This window comes from Schistocerca cancellata, chromosome 4 (assembly GCF_023864275.1).
Source record: "Schistocerca cancellata isolate TAMUIC-IGC-003103 chromosome 4, iqSchCanc2.1, whole genome shotgun sequence".
In the NCBI taxonomy this organism is placed as follows: Eukaryota; Metazoa; Arthropoda; class Insecta; order Orthoptera; family Acrididae; genus Schistocerca; species Schistocerca cancellata.
The window spans coordinates 891,426,575-891,450,545 of record NC_064629.1 but is presented as its reverse complement, the minus strand read 5'-3'; the positions used below and the strand labels follow the sequence as shown (position 1 = coordinate 891,450,545).

The window sequence follows — 23,971 nt, the reverse complement described above, 5'->3', positions numbered from 1 at the left end:
TCGCCAGTGAACATTTAGTAACATTTTCAAGCTGTAGACTTAAGAGTATTTTTCATCAGGGACAATTCTGAACTCTGAAATTTTGCTACTGATCTAGGGTATATATTTGGACTTGTGGTTTTTGTTAGTTAGTATCTGAAGTCTTTAACTTTAATCTGAAGCATTTTGGACTTAAAATTTTTTGAGGATTTGGAGTGAGTGAGGAGCTAGTTGAGATACTGCCTAGTTATTTACATTCTCACATAGGATAAACATTCACCCTTGGAAGTTGATTAAACTTGTTGCTGCAGCTCGTAAGGAAAACAATTCTAACAAATTCCTGCAACTCAGACCCCTGTGAGTTTTAAACTTCATTACACAAATCCCTTCTTGCATTTCTGACTGGTAATTGTAATTTTCTATTGAATAATTTGGGCAAATGCAATGAGTGAATGGTTGGTCCCTAGAAGTTAATGCAGGCAGACTGTAGAAAAATCCATCCTTTCACTGTGACCCATTAATGTGTGCTAATAACTAAAACTTTAATAAATAGATAATATGCACAATAGTGATGGGAGCATAGAGCTGTTTCAGTGATCCATTGGACACTGGCTTTCAAGAGGCATTTGTTCAGTTCAGAACTTACATTTTACACTTACATTTTCAAGTTAGCTAGTGCATATAGGAATAAGTGGACAGTGCAGTACAGTGTTGTGTACTATATATTAAATTTCCAGTGCCAACTTGTTCCAGTGAGTTAAAAAAAATTCCCTGGGAGGTGCTAAAATGTTGTATGGGCATATTCTAGTCAAAATTATCCCTGGCACTGTTGACAACTGAGATACTACCTTTAAGTCTCTCCATAATTACACAACTGTTAAACTTGAACTCTGCCCCTGTATGAAGATATCATGCTTGTGATCCAACATTAATTTTCTCATAAGCTTTTACATTTTGTATAGCTTCACTTTCTACATATGATTTTATAATTTTAAAATCCTTTTATTGTAAGCAAATTAAGCTGTTTATAAACATTTTAGTGAAAATAAACATCTTAGGTGGTCCTGAAACCAAATTACTGTAAGATAAAATGATAGCCTCATTTTCAAATTGCTGTGTTCATACATAATAAAATCTGGGATGCATAATAACAAATCAAATTAGGATAGAATGCTACTAACAATTTATAGGAGCTGCTGATTGCCAGACAGGCGCATTTAGAAGTAGGCTGTTGGATATTATTCTGCTACCAAACAAAGTTGTTCATCAGATGCAAAAAAGCACACACACACTTTCATACATGCACAACTTGCACCCATATGGCTACAGAGTCCAAAGATGAAAGTGGCCATGTGAGTTGGTCACTTTGTAGCATAGCTGAATAATAGCCAATCATCTTCTTTTAAATGTGTCTGTCTGTTGCTCAACGCCTTCACTATGTGGTGAGTAGCACTCTCCATTATAATTCATATGTTTAAATACTTTTATTCGTATTTAACCTTCGTAATAAATGTACTAACAACACATATGCATACATCATAATGTGTGAGATTTGGAGCTAACATTTATCAAGATGATAACACCCAACAGAGATGTACTTTCGTATATAACAGCGGAGCTGTTGACAGTTTCTTGCTGATGCTCATGGTAGAAAGTGTCTTCTTGTGATTTAGGCAGCCTGACACATTTATTATATGTATCTCTGTCAGCTGTTACTACAAATAACTTACATGACTGGGAATAATTAATGGTTCTAGTTTTCTTTCCTCTTTATTCTAAATCTAGAGCTGAAAAGGATCTAATATGGACAAAACCAGTTAGCATAGTTAAATAAAAAGTGTGATCAAAACTGTTCTCTTCACCACACAAGAGATTTGTCGTACCTTGGTTTTATTTCTCCTTTTAAATCCAGGTGACCTGAAGAATTGAAATCAGTAATATTGAGCTGACCAGACATTTTTAGATGAACAGCAGCAGTGCCGACAGCATTCAAGTTGATTGGAAACCCACTTCCAGTAGGAACAACATAGTTTGTATCCAAAAACATCAAAGACTTCTTGAGAAATACTTCCTAGAAGATATACACATCTAATTGACATAGGTTACAATAAAAACTTTCCCCATCATAAATGTTTCAGGCTAAAATTAAATGCTTTAGAATTACGCAGTTAATAAATAACTTAAATACAGTTTGCTGTTTCAGTACATCTATCAATGAAATCAGCACAATATGGTTAGGAACCACACTGTTATTCATGATATTAACAATACAGTGAATTCCTGCTTTAACTGTTAGAAACAAAAACTATTTATTGGTCAAGAATTATAAGAATAGTTAAGCTAGCAAAAATTTCATTTCCATAATAATAAAAAAAATGTTATTCTACTGAGCCTATATATCATTGGCATCAAAACAGAAGCCCTTTAAGTTTTGTGTTAAAAAAATGTAAGTTGAATACTTTTCAGTATTTAAATTTCTCTTTTTTGGTCTAAATTAATGATTTCCCATCACACATTAGGGATTCTGAACCAGTACTGTTTGCAGATGACACCAGACTGTTGATTGAAGGGAATAAAGAAGGAAATCTTACTGCATCTGCAAGAGATATTACAAAACAAGTGTCTGAATGGTTTACCAGAAACAGGCTAGTAGTTTAGCCCCAAAAAATGGTACTCATGAATTTCCACACTGATCAAAATAAAAATCTGGCACAACCTGTAATATTTATAGATAACCAAAACATTAGTGCTGTCAATGAAACTAAATTTCTTGGGATTCATATCCAGGAAAATCTTAAATGGAGCACTCATATCACATCCCTAAATTCAAAACTAGCAAAAATGAGCTATGTAGTAAGAATTTTTTGCAACAATACTAGTGCAGAAACAGTTGGGGCTGTATACTTTGCTCATGCACATTCAATACTGAAGTACTGTATCATTTTTTGGGGAAATGTAGACCAGGCCATAACAGTTTTCAGGAAACAAAAGGCAATTATAAGAATAATGAAACAAGTGAGTAGTATAAAACAATGCAAACCTTTATTTAAAGATCTAAAGATCCTACCCCTTCACTACAATTGTATACTGGAAGTAGTCATGCATGTCAAAAAAAGGATACTGAGAAAAGAGAACCTTTTTTCTCAAAAAAAAAGTGTCCATGATTACAGTACCAGGTCAGACAGTGACATACATGTTAATCATTGTAACACCACATTAGGCCAAAAAGGTGTATATCATGCAGGAACAAAACTTTACAACAGATTACCAAGACATATAAAATCTCTTCCTGAACTACAAAGCTTTAAAAAGTCTGTGACAGCCTACCTTCTGAAAAATTGCTACTATTCAATCTCACAGTATCTTATGAAATAAAAAATGTAGTTGCTAACCACTTACATTGAGACTTGTTTTGGCACCTTGATTATGTTGCACAACTAACATTCAGCATCTCAAGGGTGTGGACAATGTTACTGCTGATTGCCTATCTCAAGCAAATGCATTCTCAGCTGACATCAACTATGATGAACTGACCAAGGTCCAACAACAGTATATGCAAATCTGCAATCTTCTGCAAGATACTATAACTGAATTGAAGCTTGAGCAGCACACTATCCCTGGTTCCTCCATGTAGATCTGGTGTGATGTGTCACAACATTATCATCTTCCACTGGTCCCACTCCCTTGGAGGAAGCCATTTTCAATAGCTTGTACAGACTGTCACACCTGAGGGTACATCCCACTACTAAACTTGTTAGGACCATTTTTTTCTGCCCAGATGTGAAGTGAGACTGCAAACTGTGCTTGATTTGTCAGCATTGCAAGACTGATTGACAAACATATTTGAAATGCAGATGGCATGAAATACACAACATCTGGTTGCAGCATGTCCACTTCAACCTGGTCGGCCCCCTAGTGGAGTCAGAAGGTTTCCAGTATATGCTTTCCATGAGTGATCGCATCATCTGTTGGGTGAGGCAAAATTCACACCAAACATAATGGTGGAAACATGGAAAGGACATTTTCACAACTGCAGATATTGCGTTTTGGCTGCCTAACATCCATCACTACAAACCAAGGCCATCTACTTGGGCCCCTAGTGTTCTCCAAACTACACTATGTGATCAAAAGTATCCCAACACCCCCAAAAACTTACATTTTTCATATTAGGTGCATTGTGTTGTCACCTACTGCCAGGTACTCCATATCATCGACCTCAATATCATTAGGCATCATGAGAGGGCAGATAGGTGTGCTCCGCGGAACACACAGACCTCGAACGTGGTCAGGTGATTGGGCGTCACTTGTGTCATATGTCTATATGGAAGATTTACACACTCCTAGACATCCCCAGGTCCACAGTTTCTGATGTGACAGTGAAGTGGAAATATGAAGGGACACATACAGCTCAAAAGCATACAGGCCGAATTTGTCTGTTGACCGCCGACAGTTGAAGAGGGTCGTAATGTGTAATAGGCAGACATCTATCCAGCCCATCACACAGAAATTCAAAACTGCACCAGGATCCACTACAAGTACTATGACAGGTAGCCAAGAGGTGAGAAAACTAGGATTTCATGGTCGAGCGCTTGCTCATAAGCCACACATCACGCTGGTAAATGGCAAATGACACTTCGCTTGGTGAAAGGAGTGTAAGCATTAGACGACTGAGCAGTGGAAAAACATTATGTGGAGTGATGAATCATGGTACACAATGTGACAATCCAATGGCAGGATGTGCATATGGGAAATGCCGAGTGAACGTCATCTGCCAGCGTGTGTAGTGCCAACAGTAAAATTCGGAGGCGGTGGTGTTATGGTGTGGTCGGGTTTTTCATGGAGGGGGATTGCACCCCTTGTTGTTTTGCATGGCACTATCGCAGCATAGGCCTACAATGATGTTTTATGCACCTTCTTGCTTCCTACTGTTGAAGAGCAATTTGGGGATGGTGGTTGAATCTTGCAATGCGATCGAGCACCTGTTCATAATGCAAGGCCTGTGGTGGAATGCTTCCACGACAATAACATCCCTATAATGGACTGGCCTGCACAGAGTCCTGACCTGAATCTTATAGAACACCTTTGGGATGTTTTGGATCACTGTCTTACCGTCAGGCCTCACTGACTGACATTGATACCTCACCTCAGTGCAGCAGTCCATGAAGAATGGGCTGCCATTCCCCAAGAAATCTCCCAGCACCTGATTGAATGCATGTCTGCAAGAGTGGAAACTGTTATCAAGGCTAAGGGTGGGTCTACACCATATTGAATTTTAGAATTACTGATGGAGGACACTACGAACTTGTAAGTCATTTTCAGCCCGGAGTCTGGATACTTTTGATCACATAGTGTATTTAGCCTTTACAGTGCACAGTGGTACCACACTACAGGCTACCATCCACAGAGCAGTGATTTGGTGGAATGCTTGTATTGAACACACAAAGAAGCCCTTATGTGTCATGGAGGTCAGCAGACAGTCCTTACCATTGGTTCATTTAGGTTTGCATTTCATGTTCAAAGAAGACCTCCATGCCTCTCTACTAGCACAGATTTATTCATGGAACTGCTCAGTCTACCAGCAGATTTCATCTTCCTAGCACAACCACCAATGACTAAGGAGCTACCAGCTCTAATACAGACAGTGAAACAACACACTCCTAACTAAGAATACCGCCGACCCATGGCTTAACAAGAATTTTTGTGCACGAGGCTTTCGCAGACAAGCACTGCAGCCACCATATTCTGACCCACTTCAGATACTGAATAGGGAAGACAATTCTTTTCATAATTTACTACATACAAAGCCAGTCACCATTTCAGTGCATTGTATCAAACTCACCTGGGTTTTACATGATACAAGCAGATAGCTGATGCAGGGACTGCTTCAACTGATGACAGTACTCACCTTACTCTAGAGCATGACAGAACATCAAACAGTAAGAATACTAAAAATGCATTCAAGGTGAACCTTGATGAGCAACCATTTGAACCAAATGACGTAAATATGAAACCGGTAGATGAATTCATTGTGGTTAAAGGACAGCATGAGGAATGACTGGTTGAGAATGTTTTTATTTCTAAGCAGTTCACATGCCATTTCAAACTACTTGGTGGCATTAAATCTGCAGTGATAAGATCACAGCTATCAGCTAACAGTTTTCTAACAACCATGGCCACTAGGAAACGACTACCACCAGCAAGCATGTGAGAATGATGGGTAGCACTGCATCTTCTCTACTGTCACCCCACAGCTATGTGCTCCATCAATGCAACTTGATAATTTCAACACCAACCTGCAATCCTGCTATGGTCACCCCCCCCCCCCCCCCCACCCAATCCCTCCCACCTTCATTATTATCACCTGTACTAATAAGGGGAGAGGGACACCAGCACGAAGTCTTCCCTTCTCACAAAGAAGTTGTCCAACCATGTCCTGCACTGCAGCCATCTGTGGCATGGCTGGTCATACAGAACTGCATGAAGATAATGTCAGCAACTGCAGCCTTCAGTGACTTTTTTCTGCCAGTGCTCTGCTCTTCTGGCAGAGGGTCGAGGGGGAAGGGAAGAGGGGGGAGTAGGGAGGTGGGAGAAGTTCTGTGGGGACTTCACCATTGATTATGTAAAATATTAGGAAACAAGACTGTTTCTGCAGCAAATTTAGCCTCTCATAGGGTACATATCTTTGACTCATTCAGTTCATCATGATCAATTGTGTCATGCAGAAGTGTTTTTTGTATATCCGTGTTTGGTAATAATGAGTGTTTTAATTGAATGTAATGGCATTCTGCTTCTTTGTGTGAGCATTCCCAGCTGGAATTCCCAGAGGGTTGTTATATCACAGTACTATGGTCATCAAAATTACTTCAATGCCATTGAAAGAAAAAAAGCTCACTTAATAAATATAAACGAAATTTTTTTGCAGTAGACTGTGTAATCTTTGTAAATATCTAAAATAATGAGTCCTCAGCATAAGTGTTGTCCCAAACAAATATCGATGATGCACATAATTCCTTTTCTTCAATCTTCATGAAATAGTTTGAGATTTGCTTACCAAAGAAGCTGTCAAGAATTAGATACCATGGCAGCACAAAGCCAAGTTCTTGGATCACATTTGGCATTATACATTCTTGCAGGACTCTAAAACGAACTTATTTTGAAAATGAAAACATTAACAAATCCACAGCTTATAGAATATATAAAGAATTACAAGAAGGTAGATCAAAATTTAATTGCTCCTGAAAAATTTCTGACCAACGACAGCTTAATACGACAGTCTGATAACAGGTAGAAAGCTATATGGGGAATTTTGAAGACTGAAACAGAGAAGAGAAATGAAGACCAGGACATCGTTCTCAAAAATGAAGAAAATGTTGATATTAGAAAAGACAATTGGCCAGTACAATTAAGCTCAAATTTCACAAATAAAGGAAAACCTGAATGTTCAAAATTTGTTTGCAGCATGCAGAATGAGTACAGAGCCAACAAATTAACATGAAGTGTTAAAAGTGAAGAGAGCTGGAAACCTAAAATACCAGCAGGAGTTGATGAGGTGCTGGTGTCTATCTCTATCAAGACAGCTCCTAAGATTGCAATGCCCATGGCATACATTGTCACCTTGTCATTTCATGAAGGAGAATGTTTTGAAAGATTGAAAATCTCATAAGTGGAGCCATTATTTTAAGATGGCAACAATTACATGTTAAAAAGCTGTCAGCCAGTATCAGTCCTTCTGGCATTCTCAAAAATAAGAAAAATGTATGACACTTAAAACCAAAATATATCTAGTCATAAGTTGCTGAAAAAAAATCAGTGTGCCTTTCAGCCAGGTACAAACACACACAAACTTAACAAATAATCAAATAGAAACCATAGCAATATAGATCTCTCCAAAACATTTGATACTGTCAGTCATGACATTCCATTAGAAGAATTGGAAGTGCTAGGTATTTAAGGGACAGGCTATAAGTGGTTCATACCACACCTACAAAACTGAACACAGATTGTGGGACTGATGTTAGCTTCCTTTAATGACAAAATCAGTTTAATATCAGATGCAGCAGGAAGGGGAAATACGGGTACCACAAGGCAGCATTGTATATCCCCTATTATTTATTATTCATATAAATGACATACACTCCTCAGATAGTATAGCCAATATCATGTCATTCACACATTATGCTACTTTGATTATAAGTGCACCAAACCAATTGCTGCATAAAACTGCTGATCAAATCCTCAAGTATGTCTACTCTTGGTTCAATGCAAAGAGCTTGACATTAAATTTAGATTTGGGAAAATAAGCAAAAATGTAAATCTAGATATAATATTGGGTGACAAAGCCATACACAGAGTAATCTTTACTACCTTGATGGGTGATTCACGTTGATAGAAACTTAAATTTTAATGGTCATGCAATAAAACGTACAGAGAAACTTAATTCAGCCTGCTTTACTTGAAGAATTATCCCAAACTTTTGTATCTCAGAGGGTGCCAGGAGGCATACTTTGCCTATTTGAGTCCCTTGCAACATATGGAATAATATTTATGTGTTTTGCTACCAGACTAATAAACTAAATTTTGTCGTTACAGAAGAGAATTACTTCAATCCAAATAATACCACACCATCCTCCACAGACAACTGCAAACCTCTCTTCTGAAAATAATACCCAAAACATCACAGCATTCCACAAACAGTACAACAGTACAAAGAAAGCTGATGCACATAGGCATTGAACCACGTCAGTGTTAAACTGTAGAACAGAGCAACAGTCCTCATTAGAAAGTCGTGAATGAAAATAAATTTAAAGCAGACTTTAAAAAGTTTCTACTCAAACAACATTTTTGCTCAAATATTTGAACAAAGCAAGAACAAGAAATTATTGTTCAAATTTTTACAGCCAAAGAAAAATTGAGAAATGGACAAATGTGGTATCATATTGAGCACTGTGAGGTCCACTTTTGCAACAGACTGGTTTACTTGCTTGAAGATAATCAGGGTAATCAAGGAAAACTTAATTAGTGATATCAGGGAAAACTGAAATTTTTCATGAGAAGTTTCCACTAGCTATGTAAACAAATTGTCAAAAAGATAATCTCTTCAAGTAGGTTTTGCACATAAATAGTAAGATTGGTGTGATATTTTACTGTTAATAAAAATTTTAAATAAAAAATTGAAAAAAAGTTAAATTTTTGTCCAATACCTTGTCTAAAAGTAATAAATGAAACAGATTAGAGAAACCTTTGTAGGACCTCTGAATGATGCTTGAATTCGTGTAAAGCAAATTAGATGGTGATTGTAAATTTAAAGTTGAAAGTTTAAAGTAAAATCTTAGAATTTTAAACAGTTCTTGAGGATATTTGGTGAATTATGTAGACTGTGCAGTCTTATTTGCTGTGGTTTACAGCATCATTTGAAGATGCATCAAATGTTTCTCTAATTTCTTTCAGTTCTTACTTTTAGACTACTCATTTCACAGAACATTTGACCTTTTTTAATTTTTCTATTAACTGGAAAGCAATATTTTTCTGATAGTGTTTATATTAATCTTAAACAAAAATGTCCCTTAACATTTTCATTAGATGTTCATATCTAAAAGACAGCTGTTGTCTGATGTAAAACCTTTACTGTACTGAATCACTGTTGTATATAAAAGGCTTTGTTGGTAAGGACAGTCATAAGTAAAAGCCTATGAGGAACATGCTATGAACTTACAATAAGAAAAGTATGTGGGTATACAAATTTGTATTACTTTGTAAGTTATATCACTTTGTATCATCTTTTGTGTATTATTTTCTGTATGTGTCCGTGTTTACCACTTCCTTGTAATGATTTCACATAACATTTATATACACATTTGGACAACATTCATACAATATTTACTGTCTATGGATGAATAAAAATTAAATATAAAATAAAATAATTAATCTTTTCATCATGTTACTAATGTCTGATATTAAAAATTTGTCAAGTTGTACTATTATTATTTCAAAGACAAGCCAGTAAATACAAGGGTAATCCCAAAAGTAAGGTCTCCTTTTTTTTATATAAGTACATAGACCTGTTTATTTCTACAATGGTTTACATCAGTTTACAGCTTGAACATTTAGCTATTTTTCGACAAAATCACCATTTCTGTTGATGCATTTTTTGTAGATGCTGTGGCAGTTTTTGCATGCCCATGTCATAGCAGCTCACCACCATGCTTTTCAGAAAGTTATGAACTGGCGCGATTGTTACTTGGTCTCAGGTGTAAAGTGGTATGCCCAGGTTTCGTCAACCCGTGACAACTGAGTCCAGAAAGTTGTCCTGTTCGGCTGCAAGACTGTGAAGAAATGCGCAGAAAGCATCAAATCATTGCTGCATGAGGTCTCAGTCAGCATGCGTGGCACCCATCTTGCACACATCTTCCAGTAGTTCAATGTTTCCATTAAAATTCTGTTATCGGTGCTTCTGGAAACCTCAGGAACAAACGTGCAGAGATCATCCAGGGTGATATGCCAATCTTCACACATGCTTCGTTCAACTTTCAACAGTCTCCTCAGAAATTGATGGTCTCCCGCATCTTTGTTGGTCGTGAATTTCAGTCCAACCAGCTGCAAACTCTCTACACCAGTTACGAACATTTTTGACATCCATGCACAACTCACCAAACACTTCTGTCAATTGGTGATGGATTTCAATCAGCGCAGTGCCCTTTGCATTCAAAAACTGAATAACTGTGCGCAATTCGCACTTGGCAGTAACATCCAACGAGAGCTCCGTTCTCAATGGCTGCCAAGCTAAGACTGAGAGCCTCAGCACAGTTTGTGCATGTTTACACACAGGGTGTGAAGCACTCTTCATAACAGTGTGATCAACTGCCACACTAACAGAGTTTTATATATATATATATATATATATATATATATATATATATATATATATATATATATATATATATATATATTGGGATTACCCTCGTATTTTTTTGTATGATTTGAATCTTACTATTTTTAACATCTTTCATTAAATACAGAGTTCATGTCATTTTTCTATATAAGACAGGATACAACTCATTCAAAATACCAGAACACAGAGGAAAGAAATATTTCTGAGTATGTTTCTTGGTCACAGCCATAATTGTAAATTATCTGTGTTTTCTGAAATGCTCCGGATCAACAACTTCTGCTCTGGGTGTGATTGCTGATTAGTGCGGTGGAAGGATCAAAATATTGGCTTGATTTCCATATTTCTAATTTTCAATTCATCTGATGAAATAACAACATACTGGAACTCTTGTACACTTAGACACAAAGTACGCTGTAGGCAAAGATGTAAAATAAGGATATATGTGGTATACTTCCTTAAACCTCCTACATACGCAACAGCACATTCTAGTAAGAGTTCCGAGTCTGTCACTGTGAATCCGTCACAATTTGACAACACTGGCATTCATAAATATGCCACTATAAAAAAAAATTATCTTCATTAGTCATGACTTAAACTGGCCGTGGTACAAAAAATTATGTACCTACAGAACAATTTGTTGGTAAGCAAATAAAAGAATTTAGACATAACAGAAAACATTTTTTATTGAAACCTTATAGAAGAATTTTTGAATGAGAGAGAGATAGAGAGAGAGACAGAGAGAGAGAGAGAGAGAGAGAGAGAGAGAGAGTGAAAGAGAGAGTGAGAGAGAGAGGGGGGGAGGGGGGGGGAGACAGAGAGAGACAGAGAGAGAGAGAGAGAGAGAGAGAGAGAGAGAGTGTGTGTGTGTGTGTGTGTGTGTGTGTGTGTGTGTGTGTGTGTGTGTGTGCGCGTGTGCGTGCTCATCATAGGGTGGACAATTTACAAGATACATCTGTAAATAAATATCGCAAAAAGAAATGAATACCCATGTATTCATTGAGAAAATAGAGTAGTCTTATTAAATTAATTGGAAAACTCTGTGCAACAGTTGCTAATCAACAGTGTGTTCTATGGAGCGTGCAATTAGCAAAGTAAATAGCTAACTACTTTAATTCTTCTTTGAAGTTACTTCAACAGGCATTTATTCCAGATTTAAAACATTTGCTAAAATTCTTCCAATGTATGATCATGCACATATTTTGTTGTTCAGCTTTTTAAAGTAGGCCAATGGTCATTACCTTTCCTGAAAGGATCTGCTGCAGCTTTCTGAATGGGTTCAGTGACCGCAGGAGCTCACTGACTTCATCCTGACCTTCAATGCTCCCATATTTGAGTTCATTTCCAAAAATCTTGAGCCCTAGAGAGGCCTATGACAAAAATAACATCACATTCTGAGGTAGTCAGCATATTTATAAATCACAAAGAAGATATTTTCAACTGCTGTACAGCCTATACTGCTGAAATCAGTCTATCTTCTGTAATTTTTAACATACTAATTTCAGAGAGCAAGTACCTGTTTTTGAACATTATATCTTGGAATTAGGCAACTGATTGCTTCAGAATTATGGTTTTTATTCTGTTTCAACTGTATGAACATCTATTTCACTGTAATTATATAAGAAAAATATTCTTAACCACTAGTGTAATATCACTTACTCCTTGCTCATCATTTTAAAAATTAAAATTAAAAATAAAATATAATTAAAAATTAAAAAATAAAATATAGCTACCTGTAGCAACCAATATCAAATTATTGCTTTATCTGAAACTTCTTTTAATGTATTTATCTACCAGTGTGATTAGCACATCATATCAAGTTGCTAACTAAATAAATTCAGAAATTATCAGGTGAAAGTTCAATGTTCAAATAAGTCATACCATTTCAGTCATTCCAGAGAATGCATACAGAGAAGTGAACACTAAAGTCTATGTCAAAACAGAAATGGCAGTTCAGGTACTTCATGTTAAATGAAGAGACTGCTAGTGGAAGGTGATATAGATGTATTTGTATAATGTACTTCACTGGTAATTTGTGTATTTGCTTACATATGCAGTTGAAGAATCACAATAGCTCCCTACTTAGGAATCATATACAACTGCTGGTTCACCGATAGATCTGTACCTACAGAATAGAAAATTGCGTAGGTCGCACCAGTGTTTAAGAAGGGTAGTAGGAGTAATCCATCGAACTACAGACCTATATCATTGACGTCGGTTTGCAGTAGGGTTTTGGAGCATATACTGTATTCAAACATTATGAATCACCTCGAAGGGAACGATCTATTGATACGTAATCATCATGGTTTCAGAAAACATCGTTCTTGTGCAATGCAGCTAGCTCTTCATTCGCAAGAAGTAATGGCCGCTATTGACAGGGGATCTCAAGTTGATTCCATATTTCTAGATTTTCCGGAAAGCTTTTGACACCGTTCCTCACAAGCGACTTCTAATGAAGCTGCAGGCCTATGGGGTATCGTCTCAGTTGTGCGACCAGATCTGTGATTTCCTGTCAGAAAGGTCGCAGTTCGTAGTAATAGACGGCAAATCATTGAGTAAAACTGAAGTGATATCAGGTGTTCCCCAAGGAAGCATCCTGGGACCTCTGCTGTTCCTGACCTATATAAATGACCTGGGTGGCAATCTGAGCAGTTCTCTAAGGTTGTTCTCAGATGATGCTGTAATTTACCGTCTAGTAAGGTCATCCGAAGACCAGTATCAGTTGCAAAGCGATTTAGAAAAGATTGCTGTATGGTGTGGCAGGTGGCAGTTGACGCTAAATAACAAAAAGTGTGAGGTGATCCACATGAGTTCCAAAAGAAATCCGTTGGAATTCGATTACTCGATAAATAGTACAATTCCCAAGGCTGTCAATTCAACTAAGTACCTGGGTGTTAAAATTACGAACAACTTCAGTTGGAAAGACCACATAGATAATATTGTGGGGAAGGCGAGCCAAAGGTTGCGTTTCATTGGCAGGACACTTAGAAGATGCAACAAGTCCACTAAAGAGACAGCTTACACTACACTCGTTCGTCCTCTGTTAGAATATTGCTGCGCGGTGTGGGATCCTTACCAGGTGGGATTGACGGAGGACATTGAAAGGGTGCAAAAAAGGGCAGCTCATTTTGTATTATCACGTAATAGGGGAGAGAGTGTGGCAGATATGATACACGAGTTGGGATGGAAGTCATTAAAGCAGAGACATTTTTCGTCGCGGCGAGATCTATTTACGAAATTTCAATCACAAAATTTCTCTTCCAAATGCGAAAATATTTTGTTGAGCCCAACCTACATAGGTAGGAATAATCATCAAAATAAAATAAGAGGAATCATAGCTTGAACAGAAAAGTTTAGGTGTTCGTTTTTCCCGCGCGCTGTTCGGGAGTTGAATGGTAGAGAGATAGTATGATTGTAGTTCGATGAACCCTCTGCCAAGCACTTAAATGTGAATTGCAGAGTAATCATATAGATATATAGATGTAGATGTAGACAAATAATGTAAAACTTGGAGAATAATATAAGAATAATGAATTACTAGTGGTGGGGGGGGGGGGGGGGGGGGGGGGGGGAGAGAACATGACATAGTGTCCAATACATACTGGATAAAAAGATCTAGGGATTAAAATTGCTACTTGCTATTAAACATTTGAGTGCCCTGCGAAGTATGAGGTCATTGAGAACACCCACCCAACAGTGCTTTGCGAATGTATAGCAGAGCTCTATGAATACACTTTAGATGCAATGGGACAGTCTGCTACTACATAATGTGATAAATCTTTGAATTTTTGACAGAGGAGGTAGTCAAACTCCAAGAAGTCTTCTAAACAAATCTTAGACATCCTCTATACCATTTACATTCACAGACCACATCTGCCATTCCACTTGAATCAGACCCTCATCTGTTTTTCTTTGGAGACAAGCACTCCCATGTACTAATGGCCAGTATTACCATTGGCACCAGTACAAGTCAGAACAAAGTACCATGTGATCTTATGGATAAACCTTTAAGTGTTCATTTTTGATGAATTGGAAATTCATACATTTCTCAGTGCTGATTTTTGGGCACACAATCAGTCCCCATCACATTATACATTATTTTGCCCATGATTCTGAAATGACATTTATCCTGCCAGATTACTGATGTAGGTATTTTGTTAATGTCTCATTTATGCCAAGGAATGGCCTTGCTAGTACATGACTGTAAAGAAAGATAACTGGATAAACCATGAAGTGAAAACAGCAAGAGAGAATCTTGAGGCTTTTCCAATCTGCAATGCTAAAGAATAGCAATAATAGCAGACTAAATGTAGAATCATGATTATGACATAGATCTGTTGATAGAAACTCAAAGAAAATACATAGCGACAATATTAAGTAACTTTGTTAACACTGGGTTGCCTATTTGGGAAGCTATAAATAGCTTTCGACATTGTAATGACAAATAAACCAGTGATCTTACGATCAACTATTATGAGAGTATCATCAAATGCCAATATCAGATCACAGATATTTTAATGAGTATTTTTCTGTTGGAAAATCCATCAAGACCATCTCAACGATCTTCAGTACAGACATAAGGGCATTCCAGTCAAACAAAGCATATACTTGGGCCCAACTAACAGCAAGGAAATAAAATGCTTAGTAAGGTCACAAAAATTACAAAATTAGCAGGCTATGATGGATTGTCTATCAACACATTAAAAATTTGCATAGGCAACAAATCTGATGCCATGAAAACAGCAATAAATGATACAACTGCATCTGGTAGTTTCCCAGACTATTTAAAGACACCATAAGTAACCATGATTTACAAGATAAAATCTAAACCTGAAAAATACCAACCCATCTTAATCATACCTGCATTTTCTATGGTGACTGAGAATGTCATTCCTGAGTCAAGACAATCTAATATTTCAAAACCAGAATGGTTTTATGAAGAACAAGTCTACTTTAGTAGCTACAGCACAACTAACAGACAATTAATAACTGTCATAGAAACAAGGAGTATGTTACTGGAGTGTTCCTTGATCTAGAAAAACTTTTCATTGTGTCAACACCACTATATTACTTGGCAAGCTGTGGAACCTGTGTATTAGAGGGAACCTGGGTGTCAGAGGAACTGGCAGTGAGTTAAACAAATTGTATATGAGCAACAGGACCCCTTCTTTTCTTGATTTATGTTAATGATATACAGTACTGTTCTCCTACCTGTAAAAATATTATATGCAGGCAATACATCAATTTTGTGCAAACACAAAGCCTACAACTGTCTGGAGGTGCTGTGCATCAGTTTAAATGATAAAATAGCCAAGTATGTCAATGATAGCCATTTAAATGTTAAGTGTTTTGAACACTGCAATAATGGAATTTAACACCAGGGAACAAATAGAATTTCATATGAAATTATCCATCTGAAATGACATTGTAAGAAAGGAAAAATGGACAAAATTCTTGGGAATCGCAAACTAGGACATCCTCAAATTGTACATGCATATAGACTCCTTAGCCCATAAGCTGTAGATTAGATTAGATTAGATTAATACTTGTTCCATAGATCATGAATACGATACTTCGTAATGATGTGAAACGTGTCCAAAAATGTATTTGCAATAAACATAATTAGCAAATTTTGTAAGGATGTGTCTGTACTAAAAACTGTTGATCATTCATTACCTCATCAAATTTAAGCTATGTAGTAGAAATACGGGGTGCAACAATACAAACCAACCTAAGCACATTATTAACACTACAGAAAAGCTATCAGAATTACTGTGATGTCAAACATACAGAATCATGTTGGAACCTGTTTCCACAATTAGGTGTGCTTACCATTATGGGCTATATGCTATATATATTAAAAGTAATATTTCTTGTGAAAACAATAAATCCACGCTTAAACTGCGACCTACAGCAGCATGCTTAAACTGTGACCTATAGCAGCATAATACAAGACAAAAATTAAAATACAATGCAAATAGCCACTGCTCTCCATCATGAGCTGAAGCTAGCCAGTGCCCTAGCAAAAAGTCTCACAACCCTTCCTACTAGTGATTTAAAAGATCAGCTAAAAATAATTTTAACTAAAAATCCGTTTTGTTCCCAAGATGAGTTCTTTATCTTTATCAACAGTGCTTTGTATGTATGTTAAGCTCACAGTTTTAGGTGATACACAATTGATCTAGTGATAATACAAACTACTCATAATACTTGTATTTGTATATTAACAAAAGTTAAATGCTATAAAATGTAAAATTTATTGTATCACACAAATATTTAGTTTGTGAGTTCTAAACTGTCATATTCTGAAGAATAATCTGTACAATGTCTTGAAACTGCATTATTTCCAGGAACTGTATTTGGCAATTCGATGTTGAATAAATATTATTATTAAATACATTTGATTAATTTAATAGAAGTAAGTACATAAGAGTGGATCACACTTACTTTGGGGTCATAGAAGTTAGTGTCAATTACATTCGGCAAGCTGTTAACACTCTCCTTCAGATCACCATTTACACTTCTGTAAAACCGTTTGTGTATTTCTTGTTTCACTTTCTGTCCATTAAAGGGTCCTTTTGGTCCAAACATTGTTTCCACATAATGCTCAAATCCCTCCATCCTTCCTGACAGCTACAAAATTACAAAACCATGATATTCAAATTAATTTCAGACACATATACATCAGTTTTGAAGCTAACAGGTGTAACATGTGTACAGTACATATATAAATAAACAATGGAAAATCTTGGGTGTAATATCAATAATATGAGATGGATAGAATGCTCTCACCACTTAGAGGAGACACTGAGTGGCAAATAGGAACATTGAGTAAAAGACTGCTAGATATTATTGACTATCATACTATGTCCTTCATCAGACAGAGACAAAACAAAACACACACCCACATTCACATATACATAACACACACACACACACACACACATGGCCACTGTCACCTCAGGGTAAAGCCCCAATTTCTTTTCTCAGTGTGTCTGTCTGCCATTCAACACCTCCTCTGTGATTTTCCAAAATCTCAGTCACCAAAGTAAACTACAGCTACTACATAGTTGTTATAAAAATTGCACATTGTTGATATCTAAATGAAATTATCTAAAATATTATAACTGAATGATATGCTGGAACTCAACTTTGACTCGTTGTGTTTCACAGGAAATTATTTACACTTAATTCTATAACCAATGTTATGATGTGGCTAAATCTATTCTTTATCATAGTCCTTCTCCCAAACTTGCCATTCCACCAGGATGTTAAGAAGAATCTCAGTAAGGTTTAGAAAATTGAGCTAAGATACTAGAAAATCTAAGGTTCAGGTTAGGTCACAAGACATGCAATGATTGCTCAGTAGAATGGTTTCCTCGGAAGGCAAAGAACTGTTTTTGAGTTTTGATATGGGACAGAGTTTATTCTGGTGGCAGTTTTCTTTCCTAGGCACACAAGCAAAAATAATTCAGGAATCCAAGAAAGTACTTGCAAGGTGTTAACACCCGCACTGGTGTTAAATTGACCAGATATTTGACAGATGCAGTCTTGCAGGTAAAACCATACTGCTCTACCATTTCATCAGATAAATGTATAAATATTCTGAGTGACCTACCTCTAAGTTTGTTAGGAAGTGGTCTAGTTGAGAGAAATCACCCATTGCATTCAACAGACATAAATGCTCTCAAATGTGATAGAATGTGCCCAAGCACTTCTCACAACCTTAAATCAGAGTAAATTCCTGTGATTCTCAGTGTACCAATGAATGGAAGTGTTAATATGTATGACAGCAGTAATCACTTAGAGACTGATGGTAACAGTGATACTGACTATTTGGAACAAATGCACAAAAACAGTGAAGAAAATGGCAGATGGTGAAGACAAGATCGAATGTATTACATCAGTGAGAAATGTGAAAAGAAGCAGACTGGAATGGTGAAGAAGTTGAAAGCTCTAACATGCTTTAAAAATAATGTTTGTTGATAAATGTACACCTACAAAACAGGTATTAAACACACCAATTTTCTGAGCACCAAGCCAGATTCAAACTACTTTGCAGATTCTTCATTTTGTAAATGATGAGACACTGCATTCAAGCTGAGCTCAGTTATACAGCACTTGAACAATAGTTTAAAAATTCATTCAACATGGCAATGAAAACCTAACAACCTATAAAAATCACCAAATTTAGAAATAAAGTCCTATGGGACTTGCAAATTATCTACAGGATATTTGTGGCAACTTGTGGCTTATATAGTTAGTTCCACAGACATACAAATGAAATTTCTTTCCATGCAGACCTCAAAAACCAGTCAGATTGTTGTAAAGATTTCTGAGCCTATTTTTAATGGATGGAGAATTATTATAACTTATATTTACATATGTTTAGAGGAACACAGATATGAGTATGGCTGACACAATAAAATCAAATAGGAGGAATGTATCTGATGCCTCAAAATTTGCACAATTCCAAAAAAGTGAATTCATACCAATCACTCACAGGGCATTATGATGCTGAAACGAGGGGACTAGAAATATGTAGCCTTTATTTCAACATTCTATAATGTTATAGTCGCTACAGTAAGCAAATGGTTCAATGAGGTAAGTAAGCCTCAAATTATGAAATAATACGATTCTTCAATGGGAAATGTAAAATCAAAAGATCAGGAGGCACAAACTTTCCTCATGGAAAGACAAAAATGGTGTAAAGTGGTATCAAAAATGTTTAGTAGGTTGATGAATATTTCTGTTCACAATGATTTTATTGTTTATCAATCCAGCAACAAGACAAAGGAAGTAATAGGTACATTTCAGGCTTTCTCTCATATTAGGATTTCTAGAAATTAATGGGAAGATTTTAGCTTCATCTTGATGTGGACAATCTTCAAAAGCTGCTAGGCCTAAACAGTCCACAGAAAGGCATTTCATTTAAAAGGTCCCACAAATAGAGAAGAAGAGTAAGCCTACAAAGAGATGTTCAGTATGCTATAAAAAGATAGGGAAATGGAATATAAATCCGATGCAGAGAATACGGCATAGGACTTTGTTTAAAGATAGCTTCAATGTATAATACAGAAAGAATTAATGTGATAATGTATGTTTTAAACACAATAAAGGCATGTTATTCACAATTCCTGAACATTTCATTACTTTTCTACAAATAATTCCTGTGTTAGAGCAGTTCAAATAAAATGCTGCATCCCTGTACAAAATGGTCACATAAATTACCACCAGTATGTGTTGCACATGAATGGAATCCAGGTTGAAAGGTTAGAATGTATGTTTATTTGAAAGATTAATATAAATCTTTGGTGAAATGGGAAAGGGATGAAAATAATTAGTTTGGAAGCATGCTGAAATTATGGGTTAAAATGAGAGTTACAGATACTCAAATATAGTGAAGGTAAAAATTCAAAAATATTCAGTATGGTTCAGTAAAATGCAATGGTTAGTCTGAAATATCAAGGTAACACTCATTAACATATAATTAAAGGTGGATCTTTTCCATAATTATTTAGTCTGTGGCAGTTAAAGTTACAATAATGGAAAATAAAACAGCTTTGGATTGGCTCTAAAACACATAATATTAACTGTAACTATTGTACTAATGTAATTATTTGTTCTTCTATGTGTTGTTTAGTTTTTCATCTGAGTATAGTTAAAATTAAAATGGCAGTTCCTACAATGGCACAGGTCTATGGCATTCTGTTGCTGTAGCTGAGCTTATTTCACTCAAAAAATTCATATATCCAGTTACCAGTTTGAGTACTTTTTTGGGGACATTATGTAATAAAAACTGAGATTGTTGCTATAGTAATTTAATGATCTATTTATTGTGATGGATCCATCTATCATCATTGGTACTTATATCCATCCATCATCAGTGGTCACTGTCACTCTGTATTGTATTACAGCATGATGTAGGTTTAAGATTATTATGCTATAAGTTGTTTTGTGGTTTGTTCCTGTTTTTAATCATTCTTTCTTGCAATTTTCTAATTTGACATTTCATCATCAGATGTGACAGACTGACAGTTGTCCATAGACGGTATGTAGTTAGAGTCGCTATGGTTTGTTGATGTTATCATTTTGGGCTGTATGTATGAGCTTTCTAATCAATGTTGTCTGTGAATAGTTGTTTGTGTCTACATGTTACGTTTGGTTAAGAATTCAATAAAATTGTCTATGTAATCCCACATACAAATAATAACATCAACACACCATACCAACTGTACCCATACAGTATCTTTGGCTAACTTTCACAAGTGTCAGTCTGTCAACTCTGAAAATAAAATACAAAATTATAAAATTACAAGAAAGAACTATTAACAACAGGAGAAAACCACAAAACAGCTTACAGCATGAGTCCTAAACTTACACCACATAGTAATACAATAGAGTGTGACCGCCACCACTGATGATGTATGGACCAAGTATCAAATTTGTTTTTCCAAATATGTGATTAACCAAAATTATAATAAAACAGAAAATGTTATATAGCTTTTTCCAGATGGTCTGAAGATGGTGCTCTAGCCAAAATGGATCCATAACAATAAATACATTATTAAACTACTATTGCAGCAATCTGGATTTTGTTACATAATGTCTTTAAGGGATACCTTAAATGCTGCAGGCCCACTGGATCATAATTTGACTACAATTTGAGGGAATTTAAATGTCCATCATGGACTTTATTAAACATAATACCAGAGTGCTCGAACTGGCATGATTTGTTATGAAGTTGCTCAAATAATAAACATCTGTGGCATTGATCCATGGATCAATAGGCTAGAACATCATATGTGTATTATGTCTTCGAGTTGATCTTTGTTTTATATACTTCTGGTACCTCAGTTCCCACCTAGTCATCAACCTGTACGTTTGTCATGTAATAAAAGTATTGATGCTTAGAAGAGAGAACCATGGTCATTATCTTACCACCTTGATATCCCCTCCAGTGGTGACACCGAAGTTCGAATAATCCGTCGAACCGAGTACAAAGTGACTACCGCGCCGGCTTACACGTTCTGCATGGACCTTTGTCCGTTACACAATGGCCTTCTACAACATGACACCGCCACCTGGTTTTCACCAGCAACAGCAACTAAATAGAAGCATGCCAGCTGTAGTCGGTGCCCGACGTGAATTTCCACCATCCTATAGCCGAGAACCCAGGGACCTCGTCAGGTGCAGTGGTTTCAAACATGATGCCAGCAATCTCCTACTCCAGGTTTGTTAGCCCCGAAGTGCTTCAGTTTTTGCCGCACAGCAGTACAAGAAACCACTACACATTGGTACTGAACTTTAATGCAAGTATTGTAAATATTGGGGAGCATAGTTTTCATAATGTGCCACAACAGGACGCCTTTTTGAATGTGCAAGCTCCACATGTGTATCACTCAGTGCCGGTTGCACACTATGTGAATGACATTCGCCAGCCTGTTACTCCGAGTGTTCATCAGTCCAGTAATTTGAGTGCATCAGGTTCCACCAAGCCCATCAGTGACTCTGTGATGGACAATTTCACTGCATGTGGTGGACCAATTGCATAATAACCTGTCGAGCAACCACCGTGACCACTTTGACCTTCAGCCGCAACAATTGGTCCTGCTTCGCTCCACACCGGACTTCCTGCTAACGGATTTTGCTTCCCCTCCACCTACTATGAACACAGCCGGCACGTCTGCTTCCTCTCTACCACCCTCACGACACAAAGTTAACTTTGACTTGGCTACTCCTGTGTCCGCAAGTGGCTGCCCGCATTCTATGACCACCAGTTCGTCGAATCTACCAAAACTTCTGGCATCCAAACCTGCCCACCTGAAATTCTGGTTCAGACTGATCGAACAAACTTTCAGTGTCTGTGGATTTGATGACAACGCCCATTTTACATGCCTCACGAACCACCTCCACGAACATGTCGACTTAATTTATGACCTGGTTAAGTCAGCTCCTCTGGACGAGAAGTATGCTACAGCTAAACAAACAATACTGTAACGTATCTCCAAGACAAGAAGAGAAAATGTTTGACAGCTTGTCTATGAAGAATGCCTCGGCGACAGATCTCTGTCCCAGCTGTGGTGATTCCTTCAACTTCTCATCGGTGAATGCGACATGCCGGACGCCACACTCACTGAGATTTGGACGGAAAAGCTGCCTCTGTCTGTACAAACGGCCATCTCCGCCTACGAAGATAGACCAAATAGCGAACGCTTGCACGCCACCGACCGAGCTTACTCCACTCTACTACACAAACGCCGTGCCCAGCAGTCCAGCAGCTATGCCAGTTTCTAACCACAACCAGGGCCCCAACGTGGACAACCCACTAAACCTAAGTCTGTCAAGCTCGCCGCACTACTGGCACCTTCACATCCACACAACAACAGCACACCTGACTCTGCGGAAGATTCTGGGCCACTGCTGTCTGACCACTCGCAGGAGCAGACGTCCGCCCATAAATACTGTTTCTTCCATGCAAAATTCGGGGAACAAGCACGCAATTGTAAACCGCCATGCTCCTACCCAAACTCCAACCACAGGTAGGCAGTGGCACCACCTCCTGCGACGTAAACAACAGGCGCCATCCCACACTCCATTCTGTGTCCAACACTAATGCTTCAAATGGACGAGTCTACGTCTGCGACTTGAACTCTGGCACAAACTTCCTCATCGACACGGGTGCAGATGTATCCCTACTTCCATCTCGTCTTGCTACCGAAAAGGTCCGACTACATAAAACTGTCCTATGTGCTGTAAACTCATCTAGTTTGTCATGCTTAGGCTCTACTTCATATGCAGTGTCCCTCTCGCCTGAGTGCAACCTGAAGTGGTCCTTCCTGGTGGCTGACATCGACGATCCCATTTTGGGCATCGACTTTCTACAACACCACAAACTGTGGCCTGACCTTGTCAAGAATACAGTGTTCTATCACCCTATGCAGGAACACATCCTGTGTGCTTTGTCGAGTGTCAGTAGTACTGCTAAGCAGGTCTACCTGGCTAGGAAGTGGACCAATAAGTGGCTCACGGAGCGTATCAAGTCTACACGCCTGCACTTGGAACAACTTGAGCTACGCTGTCCCCTCAATCACTTAAGTAATGAGT

The 23,971-nt window shown here is 37.4% G+C and overlaps 1 protein-coding gene across 1 annotated transcript in view; it reads right to left on the bottom strand.

Annotated features, from left to right (window-relative positions):
- Positions 1-23,971, bottom strand: part of LOC126185051 (uncharacterized) — a 707,909-nt gene that overhangs the window by 552,025 nt on the left and 131,913 nt on the right. Inside the window, exons 14-16 of the mRNA XM_049927806.1 lie at positions 17,312-17,497; positions 12,106-12,234; positions 1,863-2,050 (exon numbers count right to left, since the gene is read on the bottom strand). Of these exons, the coding sequence (XP_049783763.1) occupies positions 1,863-2,050; positions 12,106-12,234; positions 17,312-17,497 (503 nt within the window). The remainder of the gene's footprint in view (positions 1-1,862; positions 2,051-12,105; positions 12,235-17,311; positions 17,498-23,971) is intronic.